The sequence below is a fragment of the Xiphophorus couchianus genome, chromosome 4 (genome assembly GCF_001444195.1).
Source record: "Xiphophorus couchianus chromosome 4, X_couchianus-1.0, whole genome shotgun sequence".
Classification (NCBI taxonomy): domain Eukaryota; kingdom Metazoa; phylum Chordata; class Actinopteri; order Cyprinodontiformes; family Poeciliidae; genus Xiphophorus; species Xiphophorus couchianus.
Window position 1 is genome coordinate 15,060,104 of NC_040231.1, and position 27,876 is coordinate 15,087,979.

General features: G+C 37.1%; 4 protein-coding genes and 1 long non-coding RNA gene across 11 annotated transcripts in view; 4 read left to right on the top strand and 1 right to left on the bottom strand.

Moving 5' to 3' along the window:
• Positions 1-8,960, top strand: part of LOC114143393 (chromodomain Y-like protein 2) — a 35,335-nt gene extending 26,375 nt beyond the window's left edge. For both annotated transcript variants that reach the window (XM_028015364.1, XM_028015365.1), the window contains exons 4-7: positions 5,457-5,629; positions 5,709-5,919; positions 6,035-6,178; positions 6,272-8,960. In XM_028015364.1, coding sequence (XP_027871165.1) covers positions 5,457-5,629; positions 5,709-5,919; positions 6,035-6,178; positions 6,272-6,430 — 687 coding nt within the window. In that variant the 3' untranslated portion in view covers positions 6,431-8,960. The remainder of the gene's footprint in view (positions 1-5,456; positions 5,630-5,708; positions 5,920-6,034; positions 6,179-6,271) is intronic.
• A 2,161-nt stretch (positions 8,961-11,121) lies between these two features.
• On the bottom strand, positions 11,122-13,678 carry cmc2 (C-x(9)-C motif containing 2). 6 transcript variants are annotated; one of them, XM_028013705.1, is made up of 6 exons: positions 13,540-13,678; positions 13,383-13,458; positions 12,295-12,362; positions 12,024-12,094; positions 11,876-11,947; positions 11,122-11,781 (listed from the first exon to the last, which is right to left on the bottom strand). In XM_028013705.1, exons 3-6 carry the CDS (start codon positions 12,329-12,331, stop codon positions 11,701-11,703), a joined length of 261 nt encoding a protein of 86 aa, XP_027869506.1. In that variant the 5' UTR covers positions 12,332-12,362; positions 13,383-13,458; positions 13,540-13,678; the 3' UTR covers positions 11,122-11,700. The 6 variants fall into 6 exon arrangements, with proteins under 6 accessions (XP_027869506.1, XP_027869509.1, XP_027869507.1 ...); XM_028013708.1 differs by lacking the exon at positions 12,295-12,362 and having other exon boundaries at positions 12,024-12,132; XM_028013706.1 differs by lacking the exon at positions 13,383-13,458 and having other exon boundaries at positions 13,540-13,662.
• A 653-nt stretch (positions 13,679-14,331) lies between these two features.
• Positions 14,332-17,658, top strand: cenpn (centromere protein N). The gene is made up of 10 exons (XM_028013883.1): positions 14,332-14,649; positions 14,815-14,860; positions 15,506-15,565; positions 15,948-16,021; positions 16,107-16,280; positions 16,356-16,457; positions 16,622-16,676; positions 16,788-16,897; positions 16,993-17,116; positions 17,417-17,658. The coding sequence occupies exons 1-10, from the start codon at positions 14,479-14,481 to the stop codon at positions 17,509-17,511; spliced, it is 1,011 nt and encodes a 336-aa protein (XP_027869684.1). The 5' UTR covers positions 14,332-14,478; the 3' UTR covers positions 17,512-17,658.
• Positions 17,659-17,697: 39 nt separating this feature from the next.
• Positions 17,698-18,002, top strand: LOC114143413 (uncharacterized). The gene is made up of 2 exons (XR_003595241.1): positions 17,698-17,820; positions 17,851-18,002. It is a non-coding gene; the product is annotated as an uncharacterized LOC114143413 (long non-coding RNA).
• A 755-nt stretch (positions 18,003-18,757) lies between these two features.
• On the top strand, positions 18,758-27,876 carry atmin (ATM interactor). The gene is made up of 4 exons (XM_028014396.1): positions 18,758-19,135; positions 22,354-22,479; positions 23,395-23,594; positions 23,687-27,876. Exons 1-4 carry the CDS (start codon positions 18,833-18,835, stop codon positions 25,452-25,454), a joined length of 2,397 nt encoding a protein of 798 aa, XP_027870197.1. The 5' UTR covers positions 18,758-18,832; the 3' UTR covers positions 25,455-27,876.

The window sequence follows — 27,876 nt, forward strand, 5'->3', positions numbered from 1 at the left end:
TTCTACAAACTGAATTGTCAGTGGCGGTGAAGGTAAAAAAAAAATGTGAGAGGCAATTCAGGATGTCAGGTAATGGCTTTCTTCTCAGCTGCTTCATGCGTTGTAAACTGGCTGCCTGCAGGATTCCACCAATATGAGCTTGGATGCTTATTTCCACAATCAGTCAGCAACAAACTGCTACATTTTCTGTGGATTGATTAAGTTACTTGTTTTCTAGTTACATGGCAGCAACTCTTAAGTTGTTGTGGGTTTTTGATTTTGGGAAATGTTTACGGCAAAAGTTTACACATACAGTACAGACCAAAAGTTTGGACACACCTTCTAATTGAATGGGTTTTCTTTATTTTCATGACTATTTATAAGGCAAGAAATCCCACTTATTAACCTGACAGGGCACACCTATGAAGTGAAAACCACTTCAGGTGACTACCTCTTGAAGCTCAGAGTGTGTGCAAAGCAGTAATCACAGCAAAAGGTTCCTACATTGAAGAAACTAGAATATAAGGGGTATTTTCAGTTGTTTTACACTTTTTTGTTTAGTGCCTATTTCCACATGTGTTATTCATAGTTTTGATGCCTTCAGTGTGAATCTACAATGTCAATAGTCATGAAAATAAAGGAAACTCATTGAATTAAAAGGTGTGTCCAAACCTTTGGTCTGTACTGTACAAGTTTGTCTATTTTGAGCCTTTATCTCTTTCTTTTCATTTTCAGCATTGCTTTAATATGTGTTTCTAGAGCTCAGGGTTGGGCAGAGATGATGAGCTGGATCGCAGTCATCCACCTCAGCCTGATAACTCCGAGCAAACAGGTTTTTTCTGCTGCTCACATGTTACTCTGAGCCTTCACACAGGACTGTTCTCGCTTTGATGCAGCGTTGTGGGCAAGGCAGCCTGTACCTCACAGGCACTCAAGTGGCCTAAGTGAGGCTGTGTTTATGTGTGTGTGTACTTTCATGTGTAACAGTAAGCCCATAAGATGTGGGCTTATCAAACAGCTCTGATACGTCCTTTTGTGCCTCTCGTTCTTTGAAGCTGCAGAGACAAGGCAATCCCTGGATGTGCTTGCTGAATGGGTTCACTTTAGAAAATCTGGAAATTTATCCCGGTACATTTTTCCAAGGAGGAAAATCTTTCTGAGGCCTTAAGTAGAGTACTTTTTCCTGTTACAGAAGCTAATACGTCATAGCATTCCTATTTTCTGTGCTGCTGTAGAAATCATTGGTTTTAAAATCATTTCCGGTGAGGTTTTAAGGTGGTTTGACTATTACTTGCAGGATAGATATGTTCCTGTGTTTGTTGGCAAGTCTGTCATCCTCAATCAAAATGATCTTTGGAGTACATCAGGGATCCACTCTTAAATTCCTCCTGTTTTCTTTGAACATGTTGTCATGGGGGATGTCATCTGTAAACATAGCATTAATTTTCCCTCTTATGCATCTGCACATCTATTTATTCCCTTCTAAACTCAATTTTACATACAAGCTACAAGATATCAAATGCTGGATGGGACTGAATTTACCAATCGCTCCTATTGACCTGACACATCTGACCTTCTTAGCTGTAAAGTTGGACCTATCCTTTAATTTTTTTTTCAATATTCACTTTATCTTAAGTAAGCATGTCAGTTTAGTTTTTTTTTATTATTATTTTAATGCAGCTTTTCAGTCTCAGGAAGGTCAGTTCAAGTTAATCAAAAATATACTGTATCTTGAGATAGTGATTCATTCAAAATTAGACTGTTGTGACTCATCATATCTTTATCTGAGCCAAGAAAGCTTACAATCACTACAGATAGTTCAAAAGGCAGCAGTCAGACTTCTTTCCAAAACCTAAAAAAGAGACCACATTACTAGAAGACCATCAGTAACTACTCTGGGCCTCCTTTGAAGTGTATCTAAAATCTTCAAACCTGTTTCTCACCTGGCTGAAAGGTCAGCTCCTCTGCCAAAACTCTCCAGGCCACACCACACATTCAGCTGGGATTGAGGTTTTTCGGTCAGGGAATTGATTTTCTTGAGTCTCCGACATGCAAACTCATGTTTATCTTCAAAATGTCTTTTAAAAACATAGTTTATATGCAGGTATCCCATGCCTCATACAAGCTATGTTTTACATGTGTTATAAGAATTTTTGTTTTTCTGAGATTTTATTTTGATTGCAAGTTTAATTTGAGTATTTAATCATGTTTTATTAGCTGGTGGTATTTTTTATCATATTGCTGCTTTTACTTGCTTGTCCTCTTAATTATTTTAAATCTTGTGTAGCACTTTGCGACTTCTGTTTGGAAAGGTGCAAAATGAGTACTTTATTAGTAGTAATTATAGTAGTAGTTAGTTTCAAGTAGTGTTTTTTTGTAAACTAATATTTTGAGACATCATTTTAAGATAATCTCAAAGCGATAGATCTGGTAGTCTTTTCTACACTGTATGCACCACTTTTACAATATATTTTGTAAGCCAGTTCACCTGTGTCTATTCAATAAAACATACCCTGTCCGTGGCCACACACACAGAGAAAAACTCTCTCTCTGCTGCAGCACCATTAGGGGTAAATGCTTGGTTAGAGTCTTTTATGAAAGTCCTTCAGGCAGTGGAAGTATTTTCAATCTTTGATATTTCATCTATTCACTTTGAAAAGCTCTTCAGTTGCTTTGGCAGTGGTTGCTGGCAATTTGGCTGTGGGCTGCATTCCCCATTGCCATCTTAAATGCTCACCAAGGAGGTGGGGGGAGATTCTGAAACCTAATAGATACTTCCTGGTTATTATTATCACTTGGTTTTGTAAGTGTAGTAATCTTTTCTGAGTTTTTTTTGTCGTTGTTGTTTTACCCTTCCTAATGTCAGGTCAGAGTCATAAGCATCCACTTATAGTCAGTTATTTCGAAAGTAAAAGAGAGAAAATAATAGACTTTCCCTTACTGACGGTGATGAAATGCAAAGTCTAAAGCAGCAGAGACTAGATGATTGTTTGGGATATACATGCTGTATCCCTGAGTTTTCACTTCCAGGAAGCTGTTGTTCATAGTTTCTGAATTGGTGCCATATTTGTTTGTTTCCAAACACCCTCAAGATGTCTCCTGGCTGCACTTGAATGTCACTTCGACAGCCCTCTTCCGTCTTTCACACAGAGCTGATCCAGCATCTGTTCGTCTTCGCTCCATGTTTGTGAGCTGGGTTTTAATTTGTCTCGCTAAAATGCCGTCATTTGTTATGGAACAGAGAAAAGCAGCTGTTTTTCTATCACTCCAGCAGGCATTACATCGATTCAGATTAATTTCCTGTAAACTTGTGTTGTTGCTGAACATAAAGCCTCTTCTGTGACCTGAGTTGTTTTACAAACCATCATTCTACATTTATCAGACTCTCGATGTGTCAATCAAGAGGGACAGGTCTTTACAATGTCTGTAAAAAGGCTTACATCCCTGCAACATAGGGAAAATATAAGCTCAGACTAAGGTCACGATCAATTGGACAGGACAGATTATACGCTTGATAAGACATGGAGTATTAAGTTCAATTTGAGGTTGGATATTTAATATAGGTCAAGGGTGATAATCTGATTAAAACGCATTATCAGAATGACGATTGACTGTAGATGGTAAAGTGGGTGGGGCGGCAGTTTCTAGGGAACCAGAAACTGCCGCCCCACCCAGAGCCCACTCTGGTCTTCATTGCATGAGACAAAGACCAAAACATGCAAGTTGATACAAATACCTCTATTCTCATTTTAAATCATTTCTGGTGCTTCATTTTAGCGTTTTTGAACTGCAAATTTGAGGTATAAAAATCAGTAGTTTTTTTTTTTTTTAAACAATGTGAATATGTGTTCATGTTAAGTAGGGAGGTAGTTTGCTTAAGCTACAGTACAAAACGAATGAGTTGTAATGTTGATATGGTAAAGTCGGCAGCTGTTAGCAGCGAGGCTGTCAAACAAATGAGATGCTGAACAACTTGGCATGTAAATATTTTACTCAGACTCCATCCTGGGAGAATATTCAGAGCGAAAAGTAAAGTATTTTTTAGTCTGAGATTTTTTTTTAAGAAAGAAATGCAAAAAAATCACTCAACTGTTGAGATGAAGTGAAATGTGGTTCAACTGTAAATGAAAGGTATACTTGAAGATCCCAGCAGAAACTGCATTCAGATTCTAATATGCTGGCCTGAACTCTTATCACATCCCAGATCACATAAACGTCTACACAGCGTCTTACAAAATTATTCATACCCCTTGAATTTTGTCAACTTACGACCACAAACAAATACCTGTTAACACAGCACCTTTTGAAGTTTTACATTTAAAAAAATAAAGAGTTGTGCTTAGTCTCCACCTTTCTTTCAGTTACAGTTTTCAGCATTTTGGTTTATATCTCTTAAGCTTTGCACATCCAGAGATATTATTTCCAGTTCCTCTTTGCAGAGTAGCTCAAACTTAGTCAGATTGGATGAAGATCATTGATACACATCAATTTTAAAGTCACTACAGATTTGCAATTGGATTTGACTAAGCCATTTACCTAATACATCAATGTTTTGTGGATTTTTATGTAAAGGCGTCAGAGTAACTGGGGCTGAAATCAAATGCACACTTTTCAGTACAAAAATTTAAACCATGTAAAATAATCATTTCACTTCCAAATGATGTACCACATCATTTTGGTTTATCAGATTAAATGCTTATGAATTGCACTCGAGTTTGTTGTTGGGTGACATAATGGAAAAAGTTCTGTTTGTGTCAATGCTTTTGAAAGGTACTTTCAAGTTGCCCACTGATTTAAGTCAAGCAATGCATTACTTTATCTTTATGTTGCTACAGAGAGCTGACTTGTCGTGAAGACTAAGATGAAGTAATGTAAACTGGTGAGAAATATTTTCCTACTTGCAGCAGAGCTGTGGAACATCAGCAGGTCGACTGTCGTGGCTTTTATTGGACCTGAGGCAAATCCTTAGCTTTGGTGTCTGCTCTCTGGCTGCATGTAGATGGACCATTTCCAGGACTAGACAACTTTGTCCTGACAGGCTTTTGGGAATCCTTTGTCAAATTGTCTGTGACACAGTTTTATGTTCCAATTTAAGATTTTCTTTTCTTTCTTTTTTTCCTTTTCTTATATTTTCTAAAAGGAGCAAATCTTGTAAGATCTTCTGGCTCACATCTGATTTGTAGTTATTATTTATGACTGAGGAATAATTAATTCACTTCATGTTCACACCAAACATTTCCTGCCCTTTAAATTGAATTCTAACACATTTGTTGTTCTCATTTAAATAAGCCAAAACACGATGGGATCAGCCTGCCATCAGCTTGTGAAGTCTATTGTCTGCCGATATTGTAAACATTTCTCACTTGAATGTTTGCTTACACCTCTACAAAAGTTGCTGCCGCTTCATGTTGCTCACTACTTGAACAAATCATACTCCTGCCTGACAAAATTTGACATCTTTCCATCTGTTTCTACAGATCATGAAGGAAGTCTGTCGAGCTTTGGGGAATGCTGCTGCTGACGACAGTAAGCTGTTACTCCTCAGCTCTGTGGGGACAGTTTTCTGCAGTGGCCTGGAGCCCTCCTACCTCATAGGGCGTTTGTCCACCGACCGCAGAAAAGAGAGCAGCCGAATCGCCGAAGCTGTACGGTAAGACAGAACCTCAATCTTTCATGATATGCACTAGTTGTGGGCAGAATCTATACTCATCTCTCTGATACCCCTTCAGGGACTTTGTGTTGGCGTTTATCCACTTCAAGAAGCCGATTGTTGTGGCAATAAACGGGCCCGCTTTGGGTTTGGGGGCATCCATCCTGCCTTTGTGTGACGTAGTGTGGGCTAGTGAGAGAGCGTGGTTCCAAACACCATGTGCAGCCCTCCACCTCACCCCCTCTGGATGCTCCTCTTACACCTTTCCTCAGATTCTAGGTGTAGCTTTGGTGGGTCTTTGCTTCTATTCGGTTTATTTTTATCTAAACAAACCACATGAATAGCTCATTTTGATAAATGTAAGGATTGCATGACGCACTGAAAAAAAACATCCTCTAACTGCAGGCCAATGAGATGCTTTTCTGTGGAAGGAAACTCACAGCACAAGAAGCATGTAGTCGAGGTCTGGTATCACAGGTTTTCTGGCCAACCACATTTAACCAAGAGGTGATGCTACGCGTTAAGGAAATGGCATCATGCAATGCTTTGGTAAGGCTATAACTAAAAAAACTTGTAAGACTAACCTATTTGTGATACATAACCCTAATTAACATTCTATTGCTTTTCTTTTTGTTCCCAAAGGTTTTAGAAGAGTCTAAATGCTTGGTGAGAAGCATCCTCATCTCAGTGCTAGAAGAAGTGAATGAGAAAGAGTGCCAGATGCTGAAGCAGCTGTGGTGTTCAACCAAAGGACTGGAGGCGCTCTTCAGCTACGTGCACAATAAGAACAGTGAAAAGTAACCATGCGGAGTCTGAAGGACGAATCCGGTTGACGTGGGTCTGAGGCTGCCTCAGCAGGGATGATCGAGAAGAGGATGCTGGGATTTTCCAACTCTACTGAGGGTCTTTGATTCACTCCGTCAGAGAAGAGTTTCTGGACTTTTGTCTACTTGTCTCTAAAAACAAAATAAATCCCATCATCATCATCATCATCTTTTGTACTAGGGCTTCTTTTTGGACCCTCTGTGTAATAACGTCCACGTTCTTTATGTAGCAGTCGGGGCCTGGTGTACATCACTTAGAAGCAGAGGGACTGTCGCAGAGTAATCTCACTGCAGATGATAAATAAATCATATATGTTATTAATATATTCATATATTTATTTCAGATGTATAACTTAGCTGCTTTCTGTATTTGAGCTGCATTTTTTGTTTTTTTTTTATTTTGCTCACTTATGTCTTGAGTTGAAGGGTAAACCAAAGTCTGGTTAAGCAGTCTGTTTGGTTTTTGACATGCACTTGCACATTCACTCTCATGTATGAAATCTAAAAAAAACCCTATCGCTGCTAGTAAATCAGTCCGAGGGATTGTTCAAGAGTAGAGGTCAAGAAGTACCACAATTTAATAAAAATCATTAAAAGAAGACTAGATGAACTAAATGTGGATGTGTATAAGTACCAGCAAATAGACCACAATGATTGATACCTCTCAGAAATGTCGAGTTAAAGTTATTTTCATTCAATCAGGCAAATGGAAGCATGCATTTATTTATTTTTCTAACAAAAAACGGCACAGTCCAGTTTTACTTAGACCATTTTCAAACAGCAAAATATTATTTGGTATAGCAGCAATTAAATTCTTTTTTTTTTTAACTGCTGACCAGCTTTTTTTTTATGTTTTCACTGGTATTTTAACAAATTTTTATTGCAATGAGCTGCAAGTCTGAAGTTGGAAAGCCTCCATCCCATCTGTGCCCTTCTCCTTAGTGCCCTCCACAGTCTTTCTCAAAGATTACTTCCAATCAGAAGAAACTTGGTAAAATTAAAACATTACTTGAAATTTAATTCTGCCTCAGGTATAAATGAGTTTAGTTGTGCAAAGTAATCTTTAGTCAACATGTCTTCTTTCTTCTTTTCGGATTGTATAATCAGATTGTTTGATTTGTATATAATCAAACAATTATATACAAATTATAGTTGTTTGAAACGATATCTACCAAATTTTACCAAATTTTTATGAATTTGAGAAAGTAACGATAAATAACACTAATTTGTCCAATTCCCTGATAGCTGCACTTACTGCATCACACTCCAATAAATTATTTGTGGTGTTGGAATTATCAGTTAATCTAAATAGTGTGGGTTATTGGGGAGATGTGAAAGGTTTTTAATTGCTTGACACTCAATAACTAAAGTATTTTTTTAGGATGGATAAAAATAATAATAAAATAATAATAATGATAATTTTTTTAAAAAAAAGCTTTGTCTTAGGATGTCAGTAAAAATGTCAAAATTCAACATTTGTCACTTGAGCCAGCCTGGTCCTGATCTGCATGTAACAATGGAGGATTTAATTGAATCTGATATTTTGCTAAATGTATTATATTAAGGGATCTATTTTGCTTCACCAAAGTGTATATGTATGTAGGTCTGTGTAAGTCGTTTAGTAAGAGATGTCAATAATTTTACAGTGAAGAGGTATTTGCATGTAATATATTGTATTGTACGTACTTCAGGGTATGTTTTTGTAGCATTGTAATTATTTTTGTATTTATTTTAGATAATAATTAAGGTGGTGAAGTGTCATGTGGCTTCCCTTTGCTTTCAGTAGCACTGCGGCACTTTTCATCCGTCTTAGCCTAACTTATATGCCCCAGAGGTTACCCTTGGATAAATTCAGAGTAAAAACTGATTTTAAAAAGTTTTTGTGTTGATTACTTTTATTGTAATTGATCAGATGAAAGTCAATTTCTCATCTTTTGTGTTTTGCTGAGACCTATGGATGAGAATGAGGTTTGCTGGATTTTAAACATAAAACTGTGTTATTTAATGGCATAAAACTGGTTTGGTTTTTTGGTCATTTATTGAAGGGAATTATGCAAGATTTCATAAAGATTTTTGTTTTTTTACCAAATGACAAAAGCTAAATTTAAATTTTTAATCAAAGCGAGGAACATCACAGAACAAGGAAATTTTCCCAGAATTTGTTTTAACAAGTAATTCCTGGGAGTTTGTAATCACTATGTATGCCTGTAAATATAAGATGACAGAATATGATAAGTTGATTGCTCTGAGATTAAGTAAGCAGGACCCTCATGCTGTGACTACTGTGTCAGTGAATGCAAATCACTACATTCTGGTGACTCTAAAATGAGGTTTTATATATTTATTTCTTTATTTATTTTGTTTTATAAATGTATCCAAACTTGTCCATTTAGACACATTTTTAACATGACTTCAGATCTAAATGTTCTTGTTTAAACTGCTTGATAATTGAAGACAATCGTTTGTTACTTTTGCCCCATTGCTGATCATAAATGACCATATTCCCATCAAGTGTCTGAGTTGTTTTTGTTTCCTTTTTTTAATTATGTGTGCTTGGGTGTGTTTCATTCATAGTTCATTTCTTTGTCTAAAAGCACACTTTGCAGGCTATTTCATAAATGTTGGTGCTAAAATGCAGAATCAGTATATTTACAGCTCCATGCAGCAGTTTTTGTTGCATGATGTTTTGCATTTTTATTGGTACATTACTGCCATCTTCTGCTGTGGATAGTGAGTTAAACAAAATTCAACCCATTCTTCTTTCTATTTTTTTTTTGTTCACAGGTTTCTTTTAGCTTTTCTACTATTTATAGTAGTTTGTTGGAATGCTTCACATGAACCTGTGTGTCATTTTGTGACAGCTTTTAGTATTTTAGTTCCACGGGTCAACCTGGAGGTACAATCTTTCCAGGAGAGCAGTGCCAGCCCTGAGGTCTTTTCTCCCTGAGGGACCAATCAGAAGCACCACTTTGGCTGATGTCGTGAAGGTTTCCAAACCAGATGCCTAAAATACCTACCCCGCCTTTTATGAAGTCTTGTCCTTGCAGTCAATCTCCATATTTCATGAGTAGATGAAATATGGAGATATGATTGTTTTTGGCCATATCTCTCTTGTACCTGTACAAGCCTGTACAGCACGGTGTCCAAAATGTGGTCTGTGGGTCATTTAGTGAAACAAATGCGTCCCTTGCAGCACAATTTGTTCATGTACGTTTAAAACAAAAATCTTTAATGCTTAGATTTTCACTAATAAAATCTCAAAATTGGAAGTTTTGGGTAATTTACAAAATGTTTCTCTCTTATTGACAGGGTCATTTTTAATCTTCTAACAAATATGACCACAAATGTATTTTTACTCAAAAAGCAGATTTGGATCAATAATGAAACTAGGCTAAGTACTTTAAGCATTATCAAATAAATGTTTAGTTGTTTCTTTTTTCAAATAAATCTGACACGTGCTTTAGATGGAAAAGTCAAGAGAAAAAAAAGAATGGACACAACATATCTATTGCACATGTTCCTCCAATGTATCATTCTCTCTATTTTACAATCATTTATTCACAAAACTGCAAAACATTTTAACTCCCCTCCGTAAGCCAACCTGCTCTTTACTCACTGCAGACCCGACTTGAATAATCCAGAGATCTGAAGCTATGAGCTCAAAGGCTTTTCCAAGAGGCTTTGTTCAAGGTAAGAGGACCGAACAAGGATAATTGGACTATACTTATGATGGATCCTATAAAGGGAGCCAGTTACTTAACCTTGCAGGTAGGTCTTGAGTAAAATTCTGTAGGTCCTTCCTAGGCATAGTCCAAGCAAGCCGTGTGGGAATCCCTTCCTTAGTGGGGAGTGGATGTTTTTAGCTTGATGTCATTTGGTCTTTTGACTCATTCCTAACTGCCAAATTGAAAGTGGTGTAACCTTTAATCTGTTTGGATTTAGAAAATTCTATTGTTCTCGTCTCAGTCACACATTTTTAACATAATATGGGGTTTGATTTTCTGTGAAATGACAAATAAATACACTACATAATATTATTCATACTTATTTTATCAAGTTTAGTCAATATCAGACCTGACATTTATCAGTGCTACCCTTAACACAAAGTGTTTTTAAAATCCCAGCCTGCCTTAACATGTGTCCTCTGATCTCTGTAAAATGAAACTTGATTTCCTTCAGGCCTCTTATTCCTTCGTTTTAGTGTTTTTGTCTTCATCACAGGATGTTTCCCAGTTGTGGGAGGAAAAGGTGAAAATGTTAAAACCATTACCTGTAAAAATGTTTTTTATTTCTTAAATCTTGCTGCCTCAAATGTAATCAGCTAAATATATTTCACAGACTCAACAAAATGTAAACAGTAGTGTAAAAAGATTGGGAATATATTTTATAAAAGGGTTTCCATGTGTTTTAAAATGCCTACAAAATGTTTGTTAATTACATGGATGCAAAAACCTAATGTGTCAATGATCTAAAGATCTGCAAGAATCAAGTAAGTTTTGCTAAAAGCATCTCAATTGAAATTTTAAGACATTTTTAAACCAGGCTGTAAAGGGTTAATCTTACTCATATGGGAGAACATAGCACAACACTGTTTCTCCACTAAAATATATTACACAGCTGGAACCATGTGATATAAATATATATATATATCAATGGCTGGGACAAATGTGGTATTTACTGAATTATTTAATGCAAATTTGAGTTTTGAGATGGAGAATTTGACTTTTTATTTAAAACCAAAAAATCTGGAAACAATATAAATTCCCATTCAACAAACTTTCACAACAATAAACATCTTTGTCAGCGGGTGCAGAGAGATTCCTGAGCAGTGTAGTCAACAAGTACAACGACTGAAACCATCACATTAAAATAAAGTAAAAAGAAAAAATAGAAATTCTAAGATCAATTAAACATTAAAGAAGAGAGAGAAAGACAGTGTTTATCTGAAATGCTAGACTTTTATTCTCCAACTGACCTGCATGTTTTAGCATCTGCTCTTAGAGCAGATTCCAATATTTACTCTGTAATTACGGAGGTAGAGGCTTTGCACCAACCAAACCAATGGCATAATGACATTGTTTTGCAGCAGATGATGATGCGATCAGCTGTAAATGATATTATAAATCACACTTCAAATTTAGAAAGAAACATAACCACCAGTGTTCTTCTGCGTTGACAGAAAACCAGTCATGGGAGCCTTGCATACTGTCTCCTGTTCACTTTTATGTCCCAATATTTGTGGATGTATTAAAACTGCTTGGGTCCTTCCTTTATCCTCTTCCTCATTTCTTCTGCGTGCTTCTTGCTGCGCTCTCGTTTTTCCAATCGCTATGAGATGAAAGGAAACATAGACACATGAGAAAATTATTAGCAAAATAAATTATATACTGATTCATAATTAACTAAAAACAAACTGACACACCTCTTTCTTCAGACAGTGACGCATAGCACGGTCCATGTCATTACATGTGCCAAAGAACTTCATGACATTGTGCTGACGGAGACATGAAGAGATTACATGGTTTAGTTCAGAAACGGGTGGTGAGAAAACAAGGCGGAGAGCAGCTTACCTCTTTGTGGCACTGTCTCAGGAGGTTTATGAGTTCATTGCACTCGTCTGTGTGCAGGTGAGGTGAAAGGTCAGGGTGCATTCTGAGTTAAGGAACCACTGCAGCAACGCTGAAAACAACAAACGAAGGTGGCGCTAAGAATAAGACCACACATCTGAAAAGCACCACAAAACCTTCCTAGTTAATACTCTGGAGAAGCATGGATGGTTCTCCTCACTGTTTCCAGAATTACATTAACCACAGTACTGCTAGACGTCCTCTAAAAGGATACTAATGCCTCCCCATCCCTCTCCTTCTTGATTTGTCATTGTGACGACCGACTTCCCTGTGGACACTTACCTGAAGAAACACAAGACATGAGCATACAACACTGCATACAGCAAGTCATCAAACAAAAGTGAAATGGGAGACATCACCTCATCCTAGTCAAAATAAACACACACATTAGGCGCGACTTTCCTCCGCTTCACATTTAGCATGCTCGGATGTGACCCTGCTGATAGCCAGACCTTCTAGTAACCCTTAACGTTATTTATTGCAACTCTCTTGTCAGTTCAGCTGCTATCCACATCATATTCCATCACCAACAAGTAACAGTGCCGTGATCAGGCAACTCGTACAAAGAAATCAGTATTTGCTGAGCTCCCAGTGGAATAAGGCTCAGCAGCGAAGTGCACCCACACCTCCAAATTGAGCATGGTTGCTGCAAAAATGAATAAAGTTGAAGAGAGGGCAGGGGGGGACTTTGTAATGAGTAATAAGAAGGCAGCAGCAAATTTCTTATCATCATATTAAAATTACTTTTTTTTCTAAAATTGCAATTAGCCAGACAGAATAAGATGATCATGGAAGTGCTGAGTGGGTTTATTTTGGTGTGAAAGAGGACTGAATATGAAGGTGAATGTCCATCACACATGCATGAGAAAAATGACAGTCACTATGAAGAGGCAGTTTAGGTGTGTTGATGGGTGTCAAGATTAATCAAAATAGAAATATCTGACAAACATATTTTACAATAAAGTGACATTAAATGGTGGATATCGTAGATCTAATTACAAATATTACTAAAAATGTTTGACTTTAATTGTTGCTTATACAAAATACATTAGTAGTATATTTATCCAGAGGAATAGATGGTTTTGATCTTTTAACTTCTATTCTAACTAGCAACGCAGTTATTAGGCCATTTGAGTTTATAATATATCCTAGAACATACCGATGAAACATTTTGTCCCTCTACATTCATCGTAGAGATTTATAGTATTAAGGAACCGGAAGAAAAGCCAAGGGTCTCTAGAATGCTGTAAATCTTCTAAGCTATTTGAAGACACTGAGCACTGTCGGCTGAATAAAACTTACCAGACGTAAAGCTGTATCATCTGAGAACTTTCCCAGCCCACCTCGATCTATTGTCAGGTTAACTAACAGGCCTTAGCTAAAGCAACACACATATTTACATTCACTAAACAACAGATTAACACTCCAAAAACAACAAATCTGTAACTAGATGCAATACCTGGTCACGTTTAAGTGTCTATTCTCAACGTTAGAGCAAAAACAAGTACAATCTCCTTGAAAAACGTGGAGCTGTAGGACATTGAAGATTCTCACAACGACTTCATAACTTATGGCACAAACACTGTGGGACAGAGCGAACAACGAATCATCGTCCGAGTTTATTTAATTTTGACCAATCGTGTGCGTTTAATCAAGAAAAGGCGGGACTTGTTGTTTCAAAGGTTTGGAGGAAATGCAAGAGAACTATCTACTACTTGTATCCGAGTTTGCATTTCTTACGTTACATGTTTAGATAAAAAGCAATATTTAATTTTGCTGTGGCATTTGAGATTGTTTATTTTTATTTTTCAAACTTTATTAGAAAGTCAAACATTACAAAATGAAGTAAACAAAGGAGAAATGAACGTAGTCAACAATGAACACTAGGCAAAGGCCAAGCCTTTTAATCATATCATATTAAACAAGAAGCGTAAATTTATTGTTTATAGAACTTTTTACATTATGGAAATGTTGCGTGGTCTCATTTCATTCATAAATCAACAAAAAATATTTGTATTGAATTACAAAATATTAATTTATCAATATGATTTTAGACAATTAAATATGTATATTAATCAAAATAGATCTGCCTATTTGCAATAAAAAAATATATTGTTTTTGGGTTTTTTTTTTCAAAAACAAACTTTTCATTCATACTGACTTTAGTATCATCGGAAACGGGTCTGTTAAAAGCAATACTCCTCCAACTCACCAGAGGGCGCTAAAGCACACATAGAACGCGTGTTGTTTGCTTTTGATTGGTTGATTCATCCTGTCTGTGGCAGAGGCGGTTTGTTCGGAATGTCTCAGTAGCTCACAGTTGCTAACACGTCTGTTAAACAGTACAAATACAGTTTTATAGTACGCAGATTGGGTTTTATTTGTTGCCTAAGGAAATATGGATAATTCGGCGAAACACTTACTGCAGCGACTGGTGCGACGGATCCCTGTTTCGATGCTAAAATCCACACTGGACAAGTGGGAGCGTCTGACCGCAGAAAAGCGAAAATCTTTAGATTTCACTCAGTCAAAATGGATCATAACCCAAGAACTAGTCGCCCTTTGTGAGGTATATTGAAGCTAATTTCTCTTGAGTAAGATGTATGTATATTCCTTTCTGTTTTAAACACACTGTGGTGCGATTAAGTAACAGCAATTATTGTATGTAAATGTGATATTGGTTCAAATGAACAATAGATGTTATTTGTTGTTAATTGTTTATTTTTCTTAACAGAAAAGTGAACTAACTGTAAAACACATCACAGAACTTGAGATGATATGTAAGTACAGTTCTTAAACTGTGGTTTTAACTTTGCGATACTTTTTCATGTATTATCTTGCAGAAACCTTTGTAAAAAAAAAAATGCATGCAGATTTTATCAATAAAAGAAAAATAAGACATATTTTTTTCTTTTCAGACACATCTGCTTCTTCTCCCTTTATGAAAATAATACTTAGATGATGCATTGTGTTCAAAGGGAATTATTATTTATTCTTAAAGCCATTCATACAAGCCTATAGTAAAATTGTACCGATGTTTGAAGGAAGATGGAGAGACTATGTGTCTTTTTAAAGGTGGTTTTCCTGGATACAAACTTACTTGGTTCACCTGAATGGGAAAAAAAAACTCACTTTAGTTATAATGGGAGACTTTTTGCCCATTAAAGCTAATTTTAGATTAGACAAATGATGAGGGAAGAGGTTTTTATTTGACAAAAGAAAGTGAAGCAAAACGAAGCCCAAAAATACTGTCATCATAGTCAGCACTTCAATACCGTTGTGTAGCAACATTATTTACATAAAGTCAAAGAAACATAACTTTTGGCAGTCTGAACACAATCTTATAACTGCAGCCATTGCTGTTAGTTATTTAATTAATGGATTACAGTAAAACCTGTTATTTAACTTTGGTTTCATTGTTTTAGATATCACTGAGAATCCAAACCAGGGAATGTGGCACACCTTCCAGCTTGTGGAACCTGAGGGTAGGTCAGAACAAGACTATCCACCTTATAACTTTAAAATATTAAAACCTGATAGTTTGTTTTAATTTATATAAAAAGTAGAACTGACATTTCAATTATTAATCTGCTAAAATCTAGGTCGTAATGTGCACCAGTATAAATATAATTTCAATTTCACATATTTCATATTTTTGCTTTTAAAAAAAGTTTTATGTTTATTCATATAGTAAAGAAATATCATTTTGGGTATATTTTGTAAAATATAGCTCATCTCTTTAATTTAATGATGAGTAGACATTATAGTGTGACCATAATCTCGGAATTTTACTGCTGAAATAATTGTTCATATTTTTACATCCTTTAAATGAGATTTAACCGCTTTCTGTTTGTTTTTTGTTCCCAGATGATGCTCACTCTGTGGAGCTAATGCAGTTTAAAGAACTATTCAAATCCCATCTCAGAGAGCTCCAAAGAAATGTGAGCCTATAAGTGCTTTTACAGTTGCATTTGTCTTTAACGTACTGTTTGAAATACCAATGATGTCTTTTGATTTTGATCAAAGGTGTCGGTCAAAATTAAGAAGCACACAGACCAAGCTGTTTGGATCCGAGTTGCCTGGGGAGACGGCTTATCTTCGCCCAACCACCTGAAAGCAACATATGTTGTTCTTTATCTCCAGACCCCTTATGTTTTTGTTAATGCTTTGTCTTCAAAGCATAAGCCTCTGCTCTTGCAGGTGAGGTGAAAAACTAAAATTTTTTTGTGTGTATTTTAAGTACTTTCCATCTTCTAAAAGTTATTTTTGCTGCAGGCTTTGACTTTGTCTACCAGACATCAACAAATTAAGGCTGCTAACCTGAGTGGACAGAAACTGACCGCTCTCAGGGACCTGCTGATGAGGCAGTACCAACAAGTAAGCCAGCCTCCTCTGATGAGGTAGCAAAACACTACAGTGGTTTAAGTTTAATATTATTTTGTGCCAGTTTCTTATTTTTAAGGGTTAAAAGAGTTGTTTTACCACAAATTTACCACAAATTGTTAGAGAATTATCTGATTTAACTTTTTCTCTTTCTTTAGGTGTTTCCACCAAAGTACCCCAGCCCTCTCGCAGAGAGTGATCAAAGCATTTCAAGTATGTTGAGTGGAATTATCTGATCTTCTCCAGGCAATTTATTTATGTTGGATATCTTGCTTTCTTTAACATTGCAATTTTGTTATTACGTGCTTGGTTGTGTACATTTAGAGCTGCGCGTTGAAAAGGTGCAAGCTGAGGCATCAGCAAACAGACATCGAATGGCGAGAGAAACCTTCGGCGATGGGATGTTACCTGCACTGCAGTCTGCAGTCTTTAAGGTAAAATGCACAATAATTGAATATAGGTCACGGTTCAACACAGAAATGTAACATTACTCATTCTTGTTTTTATTTGATTTTTTGTTTTTTTTTAGCTGGAAACAAAATTCAAAGGCCCCACTAATGAAGCCATGACACAACGGGATGAGCCATTCATATGTAGTGTTAAATTTTCAAGTTCCAACCTCCTTGAATCACTCAGACATTGTGCATCCTCAGGTATGAGAAGTGTATTAGTCACAATCATAAAAACAATTATACATTTAATATATTTTTTGAAAACGTTTCTCTTTTCTCAGCACATGCAGTTCTCTAAATGTCCACAAGAGGGCGCACACTTATTGTAGAAACCATCATGCGTGTTTGAGTCTAACTGAATGAGCCACATCTTGTATTGATGAACTTAACATATTTTTAGAAACAGGAAAACCTTATTTTTATTTTAAAAGAAAATAAGTTGAGTTTTGCAGTTTTCTAGTGTCAGCCTAACTCTCCCTCATGTTTTCTTCCACTTTGCAGGAATTGCCTCAACCCCTGTCACACCCATGCTGTCATCTATTCCTCTAAAAGGAAGGAATTATTTTGTCATTACGGACAATGTTCTGACTGCTTAATCATAACTGTGCCAGACACAGCCCTGATTTTCAATTGGCCCCTACTGGAATGAGTCAGAACCTTTCCCACACTTTCAGGTAAATTATTGTCCATAGACATTTTAGTTTAAACCAGACCATTTTAATAAGCCTCTCTTAAAAAAAAAAAAAAAAAAAAAAAATATATATATATATATATATATATATATATATATATATATATGTTTTTCTCTTTTTTATGCACCTTATGCCATGTAAATCTGGATTTTTAAAGCAAGTAGCTTTTTTTACTTTATGCTGTCATAGGTAAGGATTGTACAATTAGTAATTGTTGAGTTACTCTTAGTTAAGTTCTTGAAGATTGTCTTTTTAGTACCTCCTGCATAATACATACATGTTGTATAATAAAAGTTTTCCTTTTTTAATCAAAACATTAGTTGTGCAGTTTTGGAACAACATTAGTTGTGCAATTATGTATATATATATATATTAAAGTTGTCTATTAAAGTGTTTCTTTTTTGCATAATTTATTATGTCTGAAATGAAACAAGCTCTCTCTAACCTTAAAACCATAAAAATTGGAAAAACTCATATTTTTATTTATGCATATTCTAATATCCAGAAGAAATAACGTAACATTCCAGTTTTTTCTGTTATGTAATGAAATTTAGATGGGATTTTGGATTTGCGTTTTTTTAAAGTGTAATAAAAACATGGTTTTAAAACAAAACATTGTTTCCTATGTCCTATATTACTACAATATTAACATATAGAGCAGATTTGGTTCCAGTAATAAACTATGTATTGACGTTCCTTTGTAGTGTTACACCATGCATCAAAAATCAATAATTTTTTTGTGACTCCATCACCAATTGCTTCCTCAGACAAGATGAAACAGGCCAACAGTGACAGTTGTACATGAGAAAACTGGGTTGCTCATATAAACTTATGAAATAAATAAGCATCTGCTTTATTTAAAGCATTTTTCAAAAATTTTGATTATGCAAAAAAAAGGTACAAAGTATTAATGAAAAATTGAAGCATCTACATAGGAACTCATGTTTTTCAAAATAAATTATTAAAAGATCCGAAAATTTCTTAAGAATTGCCCACTCTTTTAACTCTTAAATATTTATTTAGGTAACATTTATGCTTTTAATTGGGGTCTAACTGAAAAAAGTCAGTCCTACTTTACAAAACGGAAGTTGTCTTGGACGTGACGAAGCTCCGCTTTGTTAACGTCACCGTAGTAAGTGGTGATTGGCTGAGACGCCTTTCAGTCAAAGCTGAGGGGACGTTTGCCCCACGCTAAAGTCCCTTTCAGTCAAAGCGGAGGGACGTCATGCCCCTGTTCATTCAATGCTCCTGCTGGGGGGGCTCAATGCGAAACGGAATGGACTGTCAACAGAGAAACATGGCCGTTTCTGCAACGGCCAAGGCAAATGGCAGGCATGACTCGACGGCAGGCGGTGTGAAATGCTGCGAGGAGCCTATGCCGCAGTGTCGGGAAATAATAAAACCTACCATCATCGAGCTGACCAAAGAAGTTAGGACGAACATCCTGTGCACCGTGGAAGGATGTGGCAAGATTCTCCCCAACACACCTGCATTGAACATGCATCTCGTAAAGTCGCACCGGATAAAGGTGAGTAAAGCAGTGCAGGTAAACCTCCCAATATAGCTTAAATGTGGAAATAACTGCAATGCTAATTTGGCTAACTCGTGATGGAGAACGCCCAAAAGCTGGAAAAACGCAAGTCATCCAACTTCGATTTAGCTAATTTACAGATCAGTAGTGACGAGATAACAAGAACTATTCGAGATTTTTCCAGTTTTATACGAGTACTGCTTATGTAGTGACAGTTTACCACTGGCTGGTTAGCTACATTTAAACTAGCTGTATGTGCCATCATGTGTTATGGTTTATGTAGTTTTTTTTTTCTTTCCTTATTGCAGCCACTTTATTTAAGAGAAAAATAAAAATCACACACAAAAACTACCTGCCATTTTTTGTTTAATATACCTTATCTTACCCTAGTAAAATGCACGTGTATGGTTTGCTGGTTGCACAAAGCAACAGAAACGCCAGCATTTTGTCATTATTATACTGTTATTTGTTTGCTTTATACGCTGGAATAGGTAACTTTTATAAAATATTTCACTATTTTATGACGGTATGGTACAAGACAAATAATTTGAGAAAACAATTGAGCTCCTCCACCTCCTTCCAGTGGTCCTACTGCCATCTGCAGGAATGCCTTCTTTGGGTCAGAAATTACCAATCACAGCCAGGAGGAAGGTCTTACCCTGTTAGTAGCCTTCAGCGCCTACACAAGTGTAATTGCATTAGCACAGTATAACAGTATACATATATAATAATATAAAACTTCCCTATTTCAGGTATGGTAACAGATTACAAAAATTCAAACAACTAGTTATTTACTTGATCATACTTGCTCAGCTAGTTCCTGTTTGCATAATCTATTTGTAGTTAGTAGTCTGTTGTACTTAGTGTTGATGCATTTCAATTTTAAGAGGGGAAAACTTTCTTTCAGAACTGACCATTTACAGATCATCCGTTGTCATGGGACAACTGGTTAATACCAGTCTATGGTTAATCATTCATTGCATCTCTAAATGTATTGAAATATGTATTGATTATGATAAAATAATATGTAGCGTAATCACTAGGATCAGTCACCAGACCAGCAAAGCGAAACGTCCCTTAAACAACTAGCAGTTAAGCATCATGGTCATCACAGATGAGTTTTAGATTTAAAATATTTTCTTTTAACCAGGAACTTTGTATCTAACTGGTATGAAAACCATTATAATAATAATATATATAAAAATCAATGTTCATAATCATTTTAACAACAATTAATTCCTTTCTCCATAATCAATCAATAAAACATTTATTGCCATTGTCAATGAAGAAATTCTGGTTAAGAAACTTTTTATGTTTCCATTGGTATTTTCAACCAATCTCAGATGTTATGAACTCCAAGGTTTTAGGTTGAAAGAGCTCTTTGCCTTCGCCCTAACATTTTGCTCGCTCTGCTGATTCTCTTCAGGACAAGGGTCACTTTAAAGTGTTAGTGTTACGTCCAGTCTGAACAAATGTTTAACAAGATGTAAATAATACTTTAAATCTCAAAATGTCTGCTGTATGAATACTTTGGAGCTCTATGTCACCAGAGAGCACAACGATCCTAGTTAAACAACAGAACAGGAATGTGCATGATCTGCCTTTTATATTAAAATCAGTGAGGACTAAGACGGCCTGTTTAATGTGAATATTTGGCACTCTGTAAGGTTTACGTTGGTTTGATACAGTGTATGTAGAGACAGTTTAAGCTCTTGGCTTAAAGTCAGACAAACGTCCGCACTGGATCGGACCTTTCTGTGGGTGGCTGTAATTCACTGTCTGCCCTCCATGAATGAAGTTCCTTTCTGGCAAAGGCTCCCCTTTGTCCAGCGACAGACTAAGCTCTTTGTTTAAAATAGGTGAATGTGAGAATTTGAATTAGCACTTAGTAGTGAATGTAGGCAGGCTGGAGAAGTTTTTAAAGAACCAGTAAACCCACTGGATTTACCATGAAAACGCTGTGTTAGCCATATAAATATGATGGATGGCAAACATTGTGGGTGTAGGCAAGTTTGGAAAAACATTAGATCAACTTTACTGACCTATTGTTTTGTTCCCGATAATCACAATCTACTGTATGTAGTTAGTTTTAATTTTGTTAGTGTATCTACATTGGATTTTCAGATGAAAGAAAGGAGTCAACTCTGACATTTAATTTGAGTGAAAACTTGGAGACAGATCAATACGCTCCTTTGTGAAGCTGCTATTAGTGGTGATAATGATAGTCTAGTGGTGATAAAGTTCTTGGATACTGCTGCTTCTCACTTTGCACTTCTTTTTCTGAATTATTCATGACTTGAGGCTGCCAAACTGAGGCCTGGTGTTGGTATTTTCATAGAGGTACTGTAGATGGAATGTTTTGCTTTGAACAGACTATTATTGCCACTCATAATCGTATTTTACAGTTTCTCAGAGGAGAGAAATGATCCCTGCAATCACTACATAACAGTTGTAGCTCAACTAGCTCTTTTAGCTGCATGCTCATAACAAATATTTTGACATTAAGTAGGCTTCATCACTTAACCATAAGATGACGATTCCAAGGCAACCAGCAGGAAGACCAACAGTTTTTCATGTGGGATTTTTGCCCTCTCACTTCCCGCTGATAAAGCAGAGGCCCTTTAATAACCACCCTCAGCTTGTCTTCTCCCTCTAGCGTTTCACCAGATGGAGACGACCTTGGCTGCTGAAAGATGACCGTATTTGTTGTGGCAGTGGTGCTGCCTGTTTATGGTGTGTCAAATTCATTTAGTGAAGCTCCCTGGGGATATTAATCTGTTTTACTCAATAACAACTGAAGTTCTTGAAATGCATTAAAAAGAAGTCACGATGGCAACAAATCTTGAAAAAATACTAAATGTTTTATGTGTGGCACTTCAAATATCTTTGCTTTCATATCTGTTACAGCTAATGATATAGTTTTTCAAGTCATATCATGAGTTGTCTACTAAAAAAATGTAAGTTCAAGCCAAAGTAAACATCAACTACACACAATTTTACCTACATTTTGAACTAAGTGTATTTAGTTTAATTTTAACTTCTTGTTAACTTTGCAGTTTTGAAGTGCCTTAAATCACTTCTGCATTTGTCGAATCAGAATCAAATGTCCCCGTTGAAGACATTGTACATCTTTAATGTGTAAAAAAAAATGCAACTTATTTAAATGTCTTTGCTTTTGTTGTCTTTTGGCTTTTTGCGGTGAATAACCTCTTCAGGATGGAATTGTCAACCCCACAATCAGAAAGGAGATGAAGGGCTCACAAAAACTTTACTGCTGTCCCATCGAGGGCTGTCCCAGGGGCCCCAACAGACCTTTCTCACAGTTCTCCCTGGTTAAGCAAGTAAGAACTCTCACCCTAAAAATCCAATGATTTAATAGTGTCTTTGTACCTTTCTAAAAGACTACATTAACGCATTGGTGGTGTGAGACTCACTATAAAAAGTTTCCTCCACTTTACACTAGACCCTAAGAAAACAAACAAAAATAGCATGGTGCTTTTGTTCTTTCAGATGGTCGGATTGTTTAGATCAGCTAAGTTTCAAACAATTAAATATTTGAGTTGTTTGATTTTTATCACAAACAATTTATTTAAGATGTCTTCTCAGGTTTGCTGAAAACTTGATGATACTTCTTCAAGTAATTTGAAGAGGTTTTGCAGTGACTATTTTAGTAACAAGACTTCCTTATATAAATTTAATGTTCTATATTTACTTAGGCCTCTAATAATCTATGTGGTTATCAATTGTAGTTTGCCACTATCATGTCATACCACAGTGCCATCAGACCATCTGTCTAATATTTAGTAGGTCTCCATTAATTTGCCAACACATTATTCTTGTTTGAGGCACATCTTGTGAGTTTCAGGGTGGGCTCTCTGTGGATCAGGCATGTGGAGTTGCACCCTGCAGGCGGTCGTTCGCTTTGGGATTTGGGGATTTAGGTAGTCAGGCCAATTGCTTGGACTCTTTGGCATTTGCACTGAGTCCATATTATACGGATAGTTATATTCTAAAAGGAAAAAAAAGACATGCCTGGTATAGCATGTTGCTTTGTTGTGGTTAGCTGTTGCCATGAGGGATTGTGCTTTTCAGCAGCATGTAGGTGGGTGGTATCCTCATGAATGACAGAAGCAACGATTCCCCCAACAGAGCATTGTTTAGTCATGTAATAATCATTGTTCTTCCTTTTTCCTGTTGGTTTTTGTCCTTCTGTTAATAAACCTGTTTTTTTTTTACTTTAATATGTGTCATTGTAGCATTACATGAAGATGCATGCTGAGAAAAAACACAAGTGCTCCAAATGCAACAACGGCTACAGCACAGAATGGGACCTGAAGAGGCACATCGAAGACTGTGGGAAGACCTATGAGTGTACATGCGGCTGCCCCTATGCTAGCAGAGCTGCTTTGTTGTCTCATATCTACCGTACTGGTCATGAAATTCCTACAGAACACAGGCATGTAAAAAAAGAGAGCAAATGGGATATTATTATACTTGTGGTTTATTGATTGATTGCTCTTTACCTAACTTGTTTTTCTTTGTTTACAGAGTTCCTCCTGTGAAAAAGCGGAAGATGGAGAAACTTCTGAGTGTTTCTGAAAAAGTGAAGGTTCATGATTCAACTGTTCAAATGATGCCCGCTGCTAAAGAAGCGATGGAGACGGCTCTCCCCTCTGATTCAGCTGTGTACATTCTAGAGCCAACGAACCAGAGCTCTAACCCCCACAAGGGTCTTCAGAAGTTGCTCCTCCCAAAACCCAAGATGGCTTTAGTCAGCGTTCCAGTTATGCAGCTGGCCCATCTACCTGTCCTTCTTCCGTCCACAGAAGGTGGCCCTCTGAGGTCTGTAGTGCTTGCAGTAGACAACCAAGGCTCTGTGAGCACTCTTCAGCTCCTGCCACAAACTCCAGGAGCGGTCCTGCCCCAACTCGACGTAAAAAGTTTAGCTTTCAAGGATTACATGCCCTCTTCACGTTCTAGCCAAGGTCCTATCAGCACAGGGGTTCAGGTCAATCTGGATCCTGCGAGTACAGACGATTCGGCCGGCTGTGTGGCAGGACAGCGCGGAAGAAGCACCTCTACCAACATACAGACAGACAGGTCCTACTTGTCAAAAATGCCTCCAGTGGCCGGAGAAGGAATTGGACTGTGTTCTGTGAGCGAGTCCTCAGTTTCATCCTGCTCCCAAACAGACATTAGTGTGAGTGCCCAAGTCCTCCTGCCAGTAAGTGTTGAAACTCAAACATTTGTTTCCAGAGCCAAATCCACATCATCTGTTGGAGCTCAGACTGACAGTCAGTGCCTGAGTCAAATTACTTCGGCCTGCTCATCTGTGCTGCCTTATAAAACTAAGCAGACACAGACATATTTTGCAATGCCACAACTGGAAGAGAAGGCTCAGGATCAGGCCGCAATGTGCTCCGATCTGTTTGAGAACGACTCTCTCAGCGTTTCTACCCAAACATGTGCAGACATAAATGAGGCCCTCAACGCTGCTGGAAGCAATCTATACGAGGACTCAAAGTCAGTGGGTGGTTTGTGTTTTGGAGTGCAGACACATGATCTTGGTGGAAGCAACATGGCGGATAATCAGACCCAAACAATAACCCTTTTAAATGACCTGGAGAACATTTTGTCTGATCACCAGGTCACCACAGAGGCCTCTGCTGGCTGTGGGTCTGGCCCAGGCTCTGTTCAGGAGCAGCACAATGGAATAGACTTTGACTTTGAGGAGTTTCTTAATGCTGTGCACATTCAGACCCAGACGGAGGAGAGCGAACTGGGTGTCCTGGGTGGCGACACACCTCTTTCATCTCTAGACATTCAGACTCAGACTGATTTCCTCCTCATGGATGAACTGGACCAAAGTGAAGGACAGAGCCGGTCTCAAGCCAGTGACCTGGAGCTATTTGACACTCAAACTCAGACTGACCTCAATTTCCTACTAAATACTGGAAGTGGCATGCCCCTGAGCAACATCCTGCGACATTCAAGCTTTTCTATAAGCACAGAGTCCTCAGATACTGAAACACAAACCGATCTCCCCTCATTTGCCGGAGGTCCTTCCTCACAGACCCACACAGGTCAGGGTGAGCATGGAAGGATGCTGAACAGCACAGAAACCCAGACCATGACCAGTCAGGCAGAGGGCCTGGGGCACCTTTTCCTGACCAGTAATGAAACACAGACTGTAATGGATGACTTCCTGTCAGCAGACCTGGCATGGAACATGGAGTCACATTTCAGCTCCGTGGAAACCCAAACATGCGAAGAGCTTTGTGCTCTCTTTCAGCACTCTGACAAACCAAACAGCTGAAAAGCCTCACAGGGAAGTTTTTCCCAAGCCGCTTGCAGAACAGGGTTATGATATACCGCTTTCTTCTAGGGGAATGAGTCTGTGTTGCTCTAGTAGCCGTTTGACCATTCCAGAGGGGGCGTCACTTCCGGAGCATTTCCAGGTCTACATCCTGACACGGGGCTCCTGCACAGTCTGGAAAAATTACAGGATTTTATTTGACCATTTTGCTGGTCTGGAGAAGTATGAAAAGAAGAATGCAGAGGTTGGGAAATGTTTGATTTTTTTTCATTTTTTCCCTGCCTTTATTTTCTCATTTTTAATTTTCAAAAGGACATAAATCCAATTATGTTTCATGAACGGTGTGGCTTTTGCATTTGTTTGTTTTTAAATGACTTTCTTTATCTCTGATTTACCACACCAGAGCTTTATGTACAATTCTAGCCATCCAGCATTCAGAAATCAAAAAAGGAGTCATTTTTCAGACATAAGAAAACTTCCAATTAATGTTTTAATACAACAAAAAGAAATGCCACACAGAATCCAGTTTCAACACTGTTTCAGGATGTGTGGAACCTATACATAAGGTTTCTCTTCAAGATCTTCCAGGTTGATGATTTTGTGTTCAAATGTCCAGAATGCTATAAAAAGTAGAATAAACTCTGGAAATTTGAGTCTGGAAAAGTATGAAATTTCAAAATGAAAAATATGTAGAAACCCTGCTGATAGCTTTGGTGCACTTTATTAGATCAGTGGGCATGATTTATTAGCTCCTGTGACAGTTTACATATTTATTTGCACACAGAGTAACATGTTGTATGTGTTTTGTCTGAAATGCCATTTAACCCGTATATTTTCACCGCAAGTGATTTGTGACGTCAAGTCTTTTACAGTTTCGTTTTTAAATTGCCAGGTGTTAAAGCTTCTTGAACTCCTTGCATCTCAGCAGTATAGGATGCAACAATATACATTGTTTACATTTAAAAAGCGTATGAAACCTTTACATGGTTGGCCGCACAACACGGCTGTCGTGTCTGCACTTGTGCATTTGACGGCTGCCCTCCTTGAAGTTACTGTCGGCCTAAGGAAGGCCGTACGCTCTGCTTTACATGCTCTTAACATTTGAAGTGTATGAACGACATGACCAATGTCTTAAGTTAATTTTCCTCTTAAACACTAAGCTCGCCTTGACATAACCGATCTTTGCTCCAAGCAGCTAAAATAAATTTCAAATATACAAGTATGCATTCATCTGTGGCACAAGTTTAAAAAAGTAATTGTTGAACAGTAGTGAGTTTTTGCACACTTTTTTTTTTATTTAAATGTGATTGTGATGTTTAATGTTGTGGGAAAACTAAAACTTTATTTTTTTGTTGCTTGTAGGTAATTGCTCCAAGTCATTTAATGGGCTTGGCTGTCATTGTCTTTGACTTATTCATTAGCTGGGTGTAAGTTTATACAGTAGCAGCACTGTGTGCTGAAGCTATCCTGTATTGTTACTGTGCAGTAAACGGTGAGTTAGACCTAGGATTAGCACTGTTACTGTATGTTTACCACCCGATAGACTGAAAGTAATATCCTTGAGATAACTTTTTAATTCTGTCTTGTTCAAAAGTGGCAAAATTGAATTTCATTTTCTTTTTAAATACTATTGAACTTTTTACCTCACAGCAGAATAGATTATGTTTTAAAAGAGAACATGCTTTTTGTTTTGTCTGTGCCTTAATTCAGGTATTAACTTTGGTTTTGTTTCATAATAATTTGCTGCTTTTAGAGAAAACACGGATTACAAGCATATTTACAGCATCCATTTGTCCCTACATTGCATGTGTAATCAATTCAGGAGGAATGCTATCAACATGGTTGCATGATGTACCAAAATATTTCTGGTTGGATTTGGTCATTTTGTTGTGTGAAATGATTGCTTTTCAGCACATTATTTCAATAATAAGATAAGTTTCCATCTTATTATTCAATAGGTAAGTAGTTTTGTTGTTACACTTTAAAAACAATTGGAAACAGAAGAATGTATAGAAAATAGCACAGTGTCTAAGTGTACCATACTCATTTACATTTTTTTGCACAACATCCTAAATGACGACGGATATTTCCCTGTCTCAAGTTGTTTTTTTTGTCACATTGTAAATTTGACTATTTATTGTTTTGAGATCTTGACTTCTAGTTTGTGGTTTTTGAATTCAGAAAAACACAGCATTGCTGTTTCAAGCTTTAGTGGAACAGACAAATGCCTTGCTTTAGAAAGAAAATGTTTAATCTTTGTTGGTCTTAATTGTCAGCAACAGTATTTTCTCCCTGTAAAAGGAGTGCATGCACAATTTATGTTTAGAGGAATTCAGCTTCAGTTGCCTCAATGCGTAGTTATTGGTTGCCTTGATTATTTGTTGAAGCTACTCTCCAGTTGTCAATAAATATTGGAAAAATA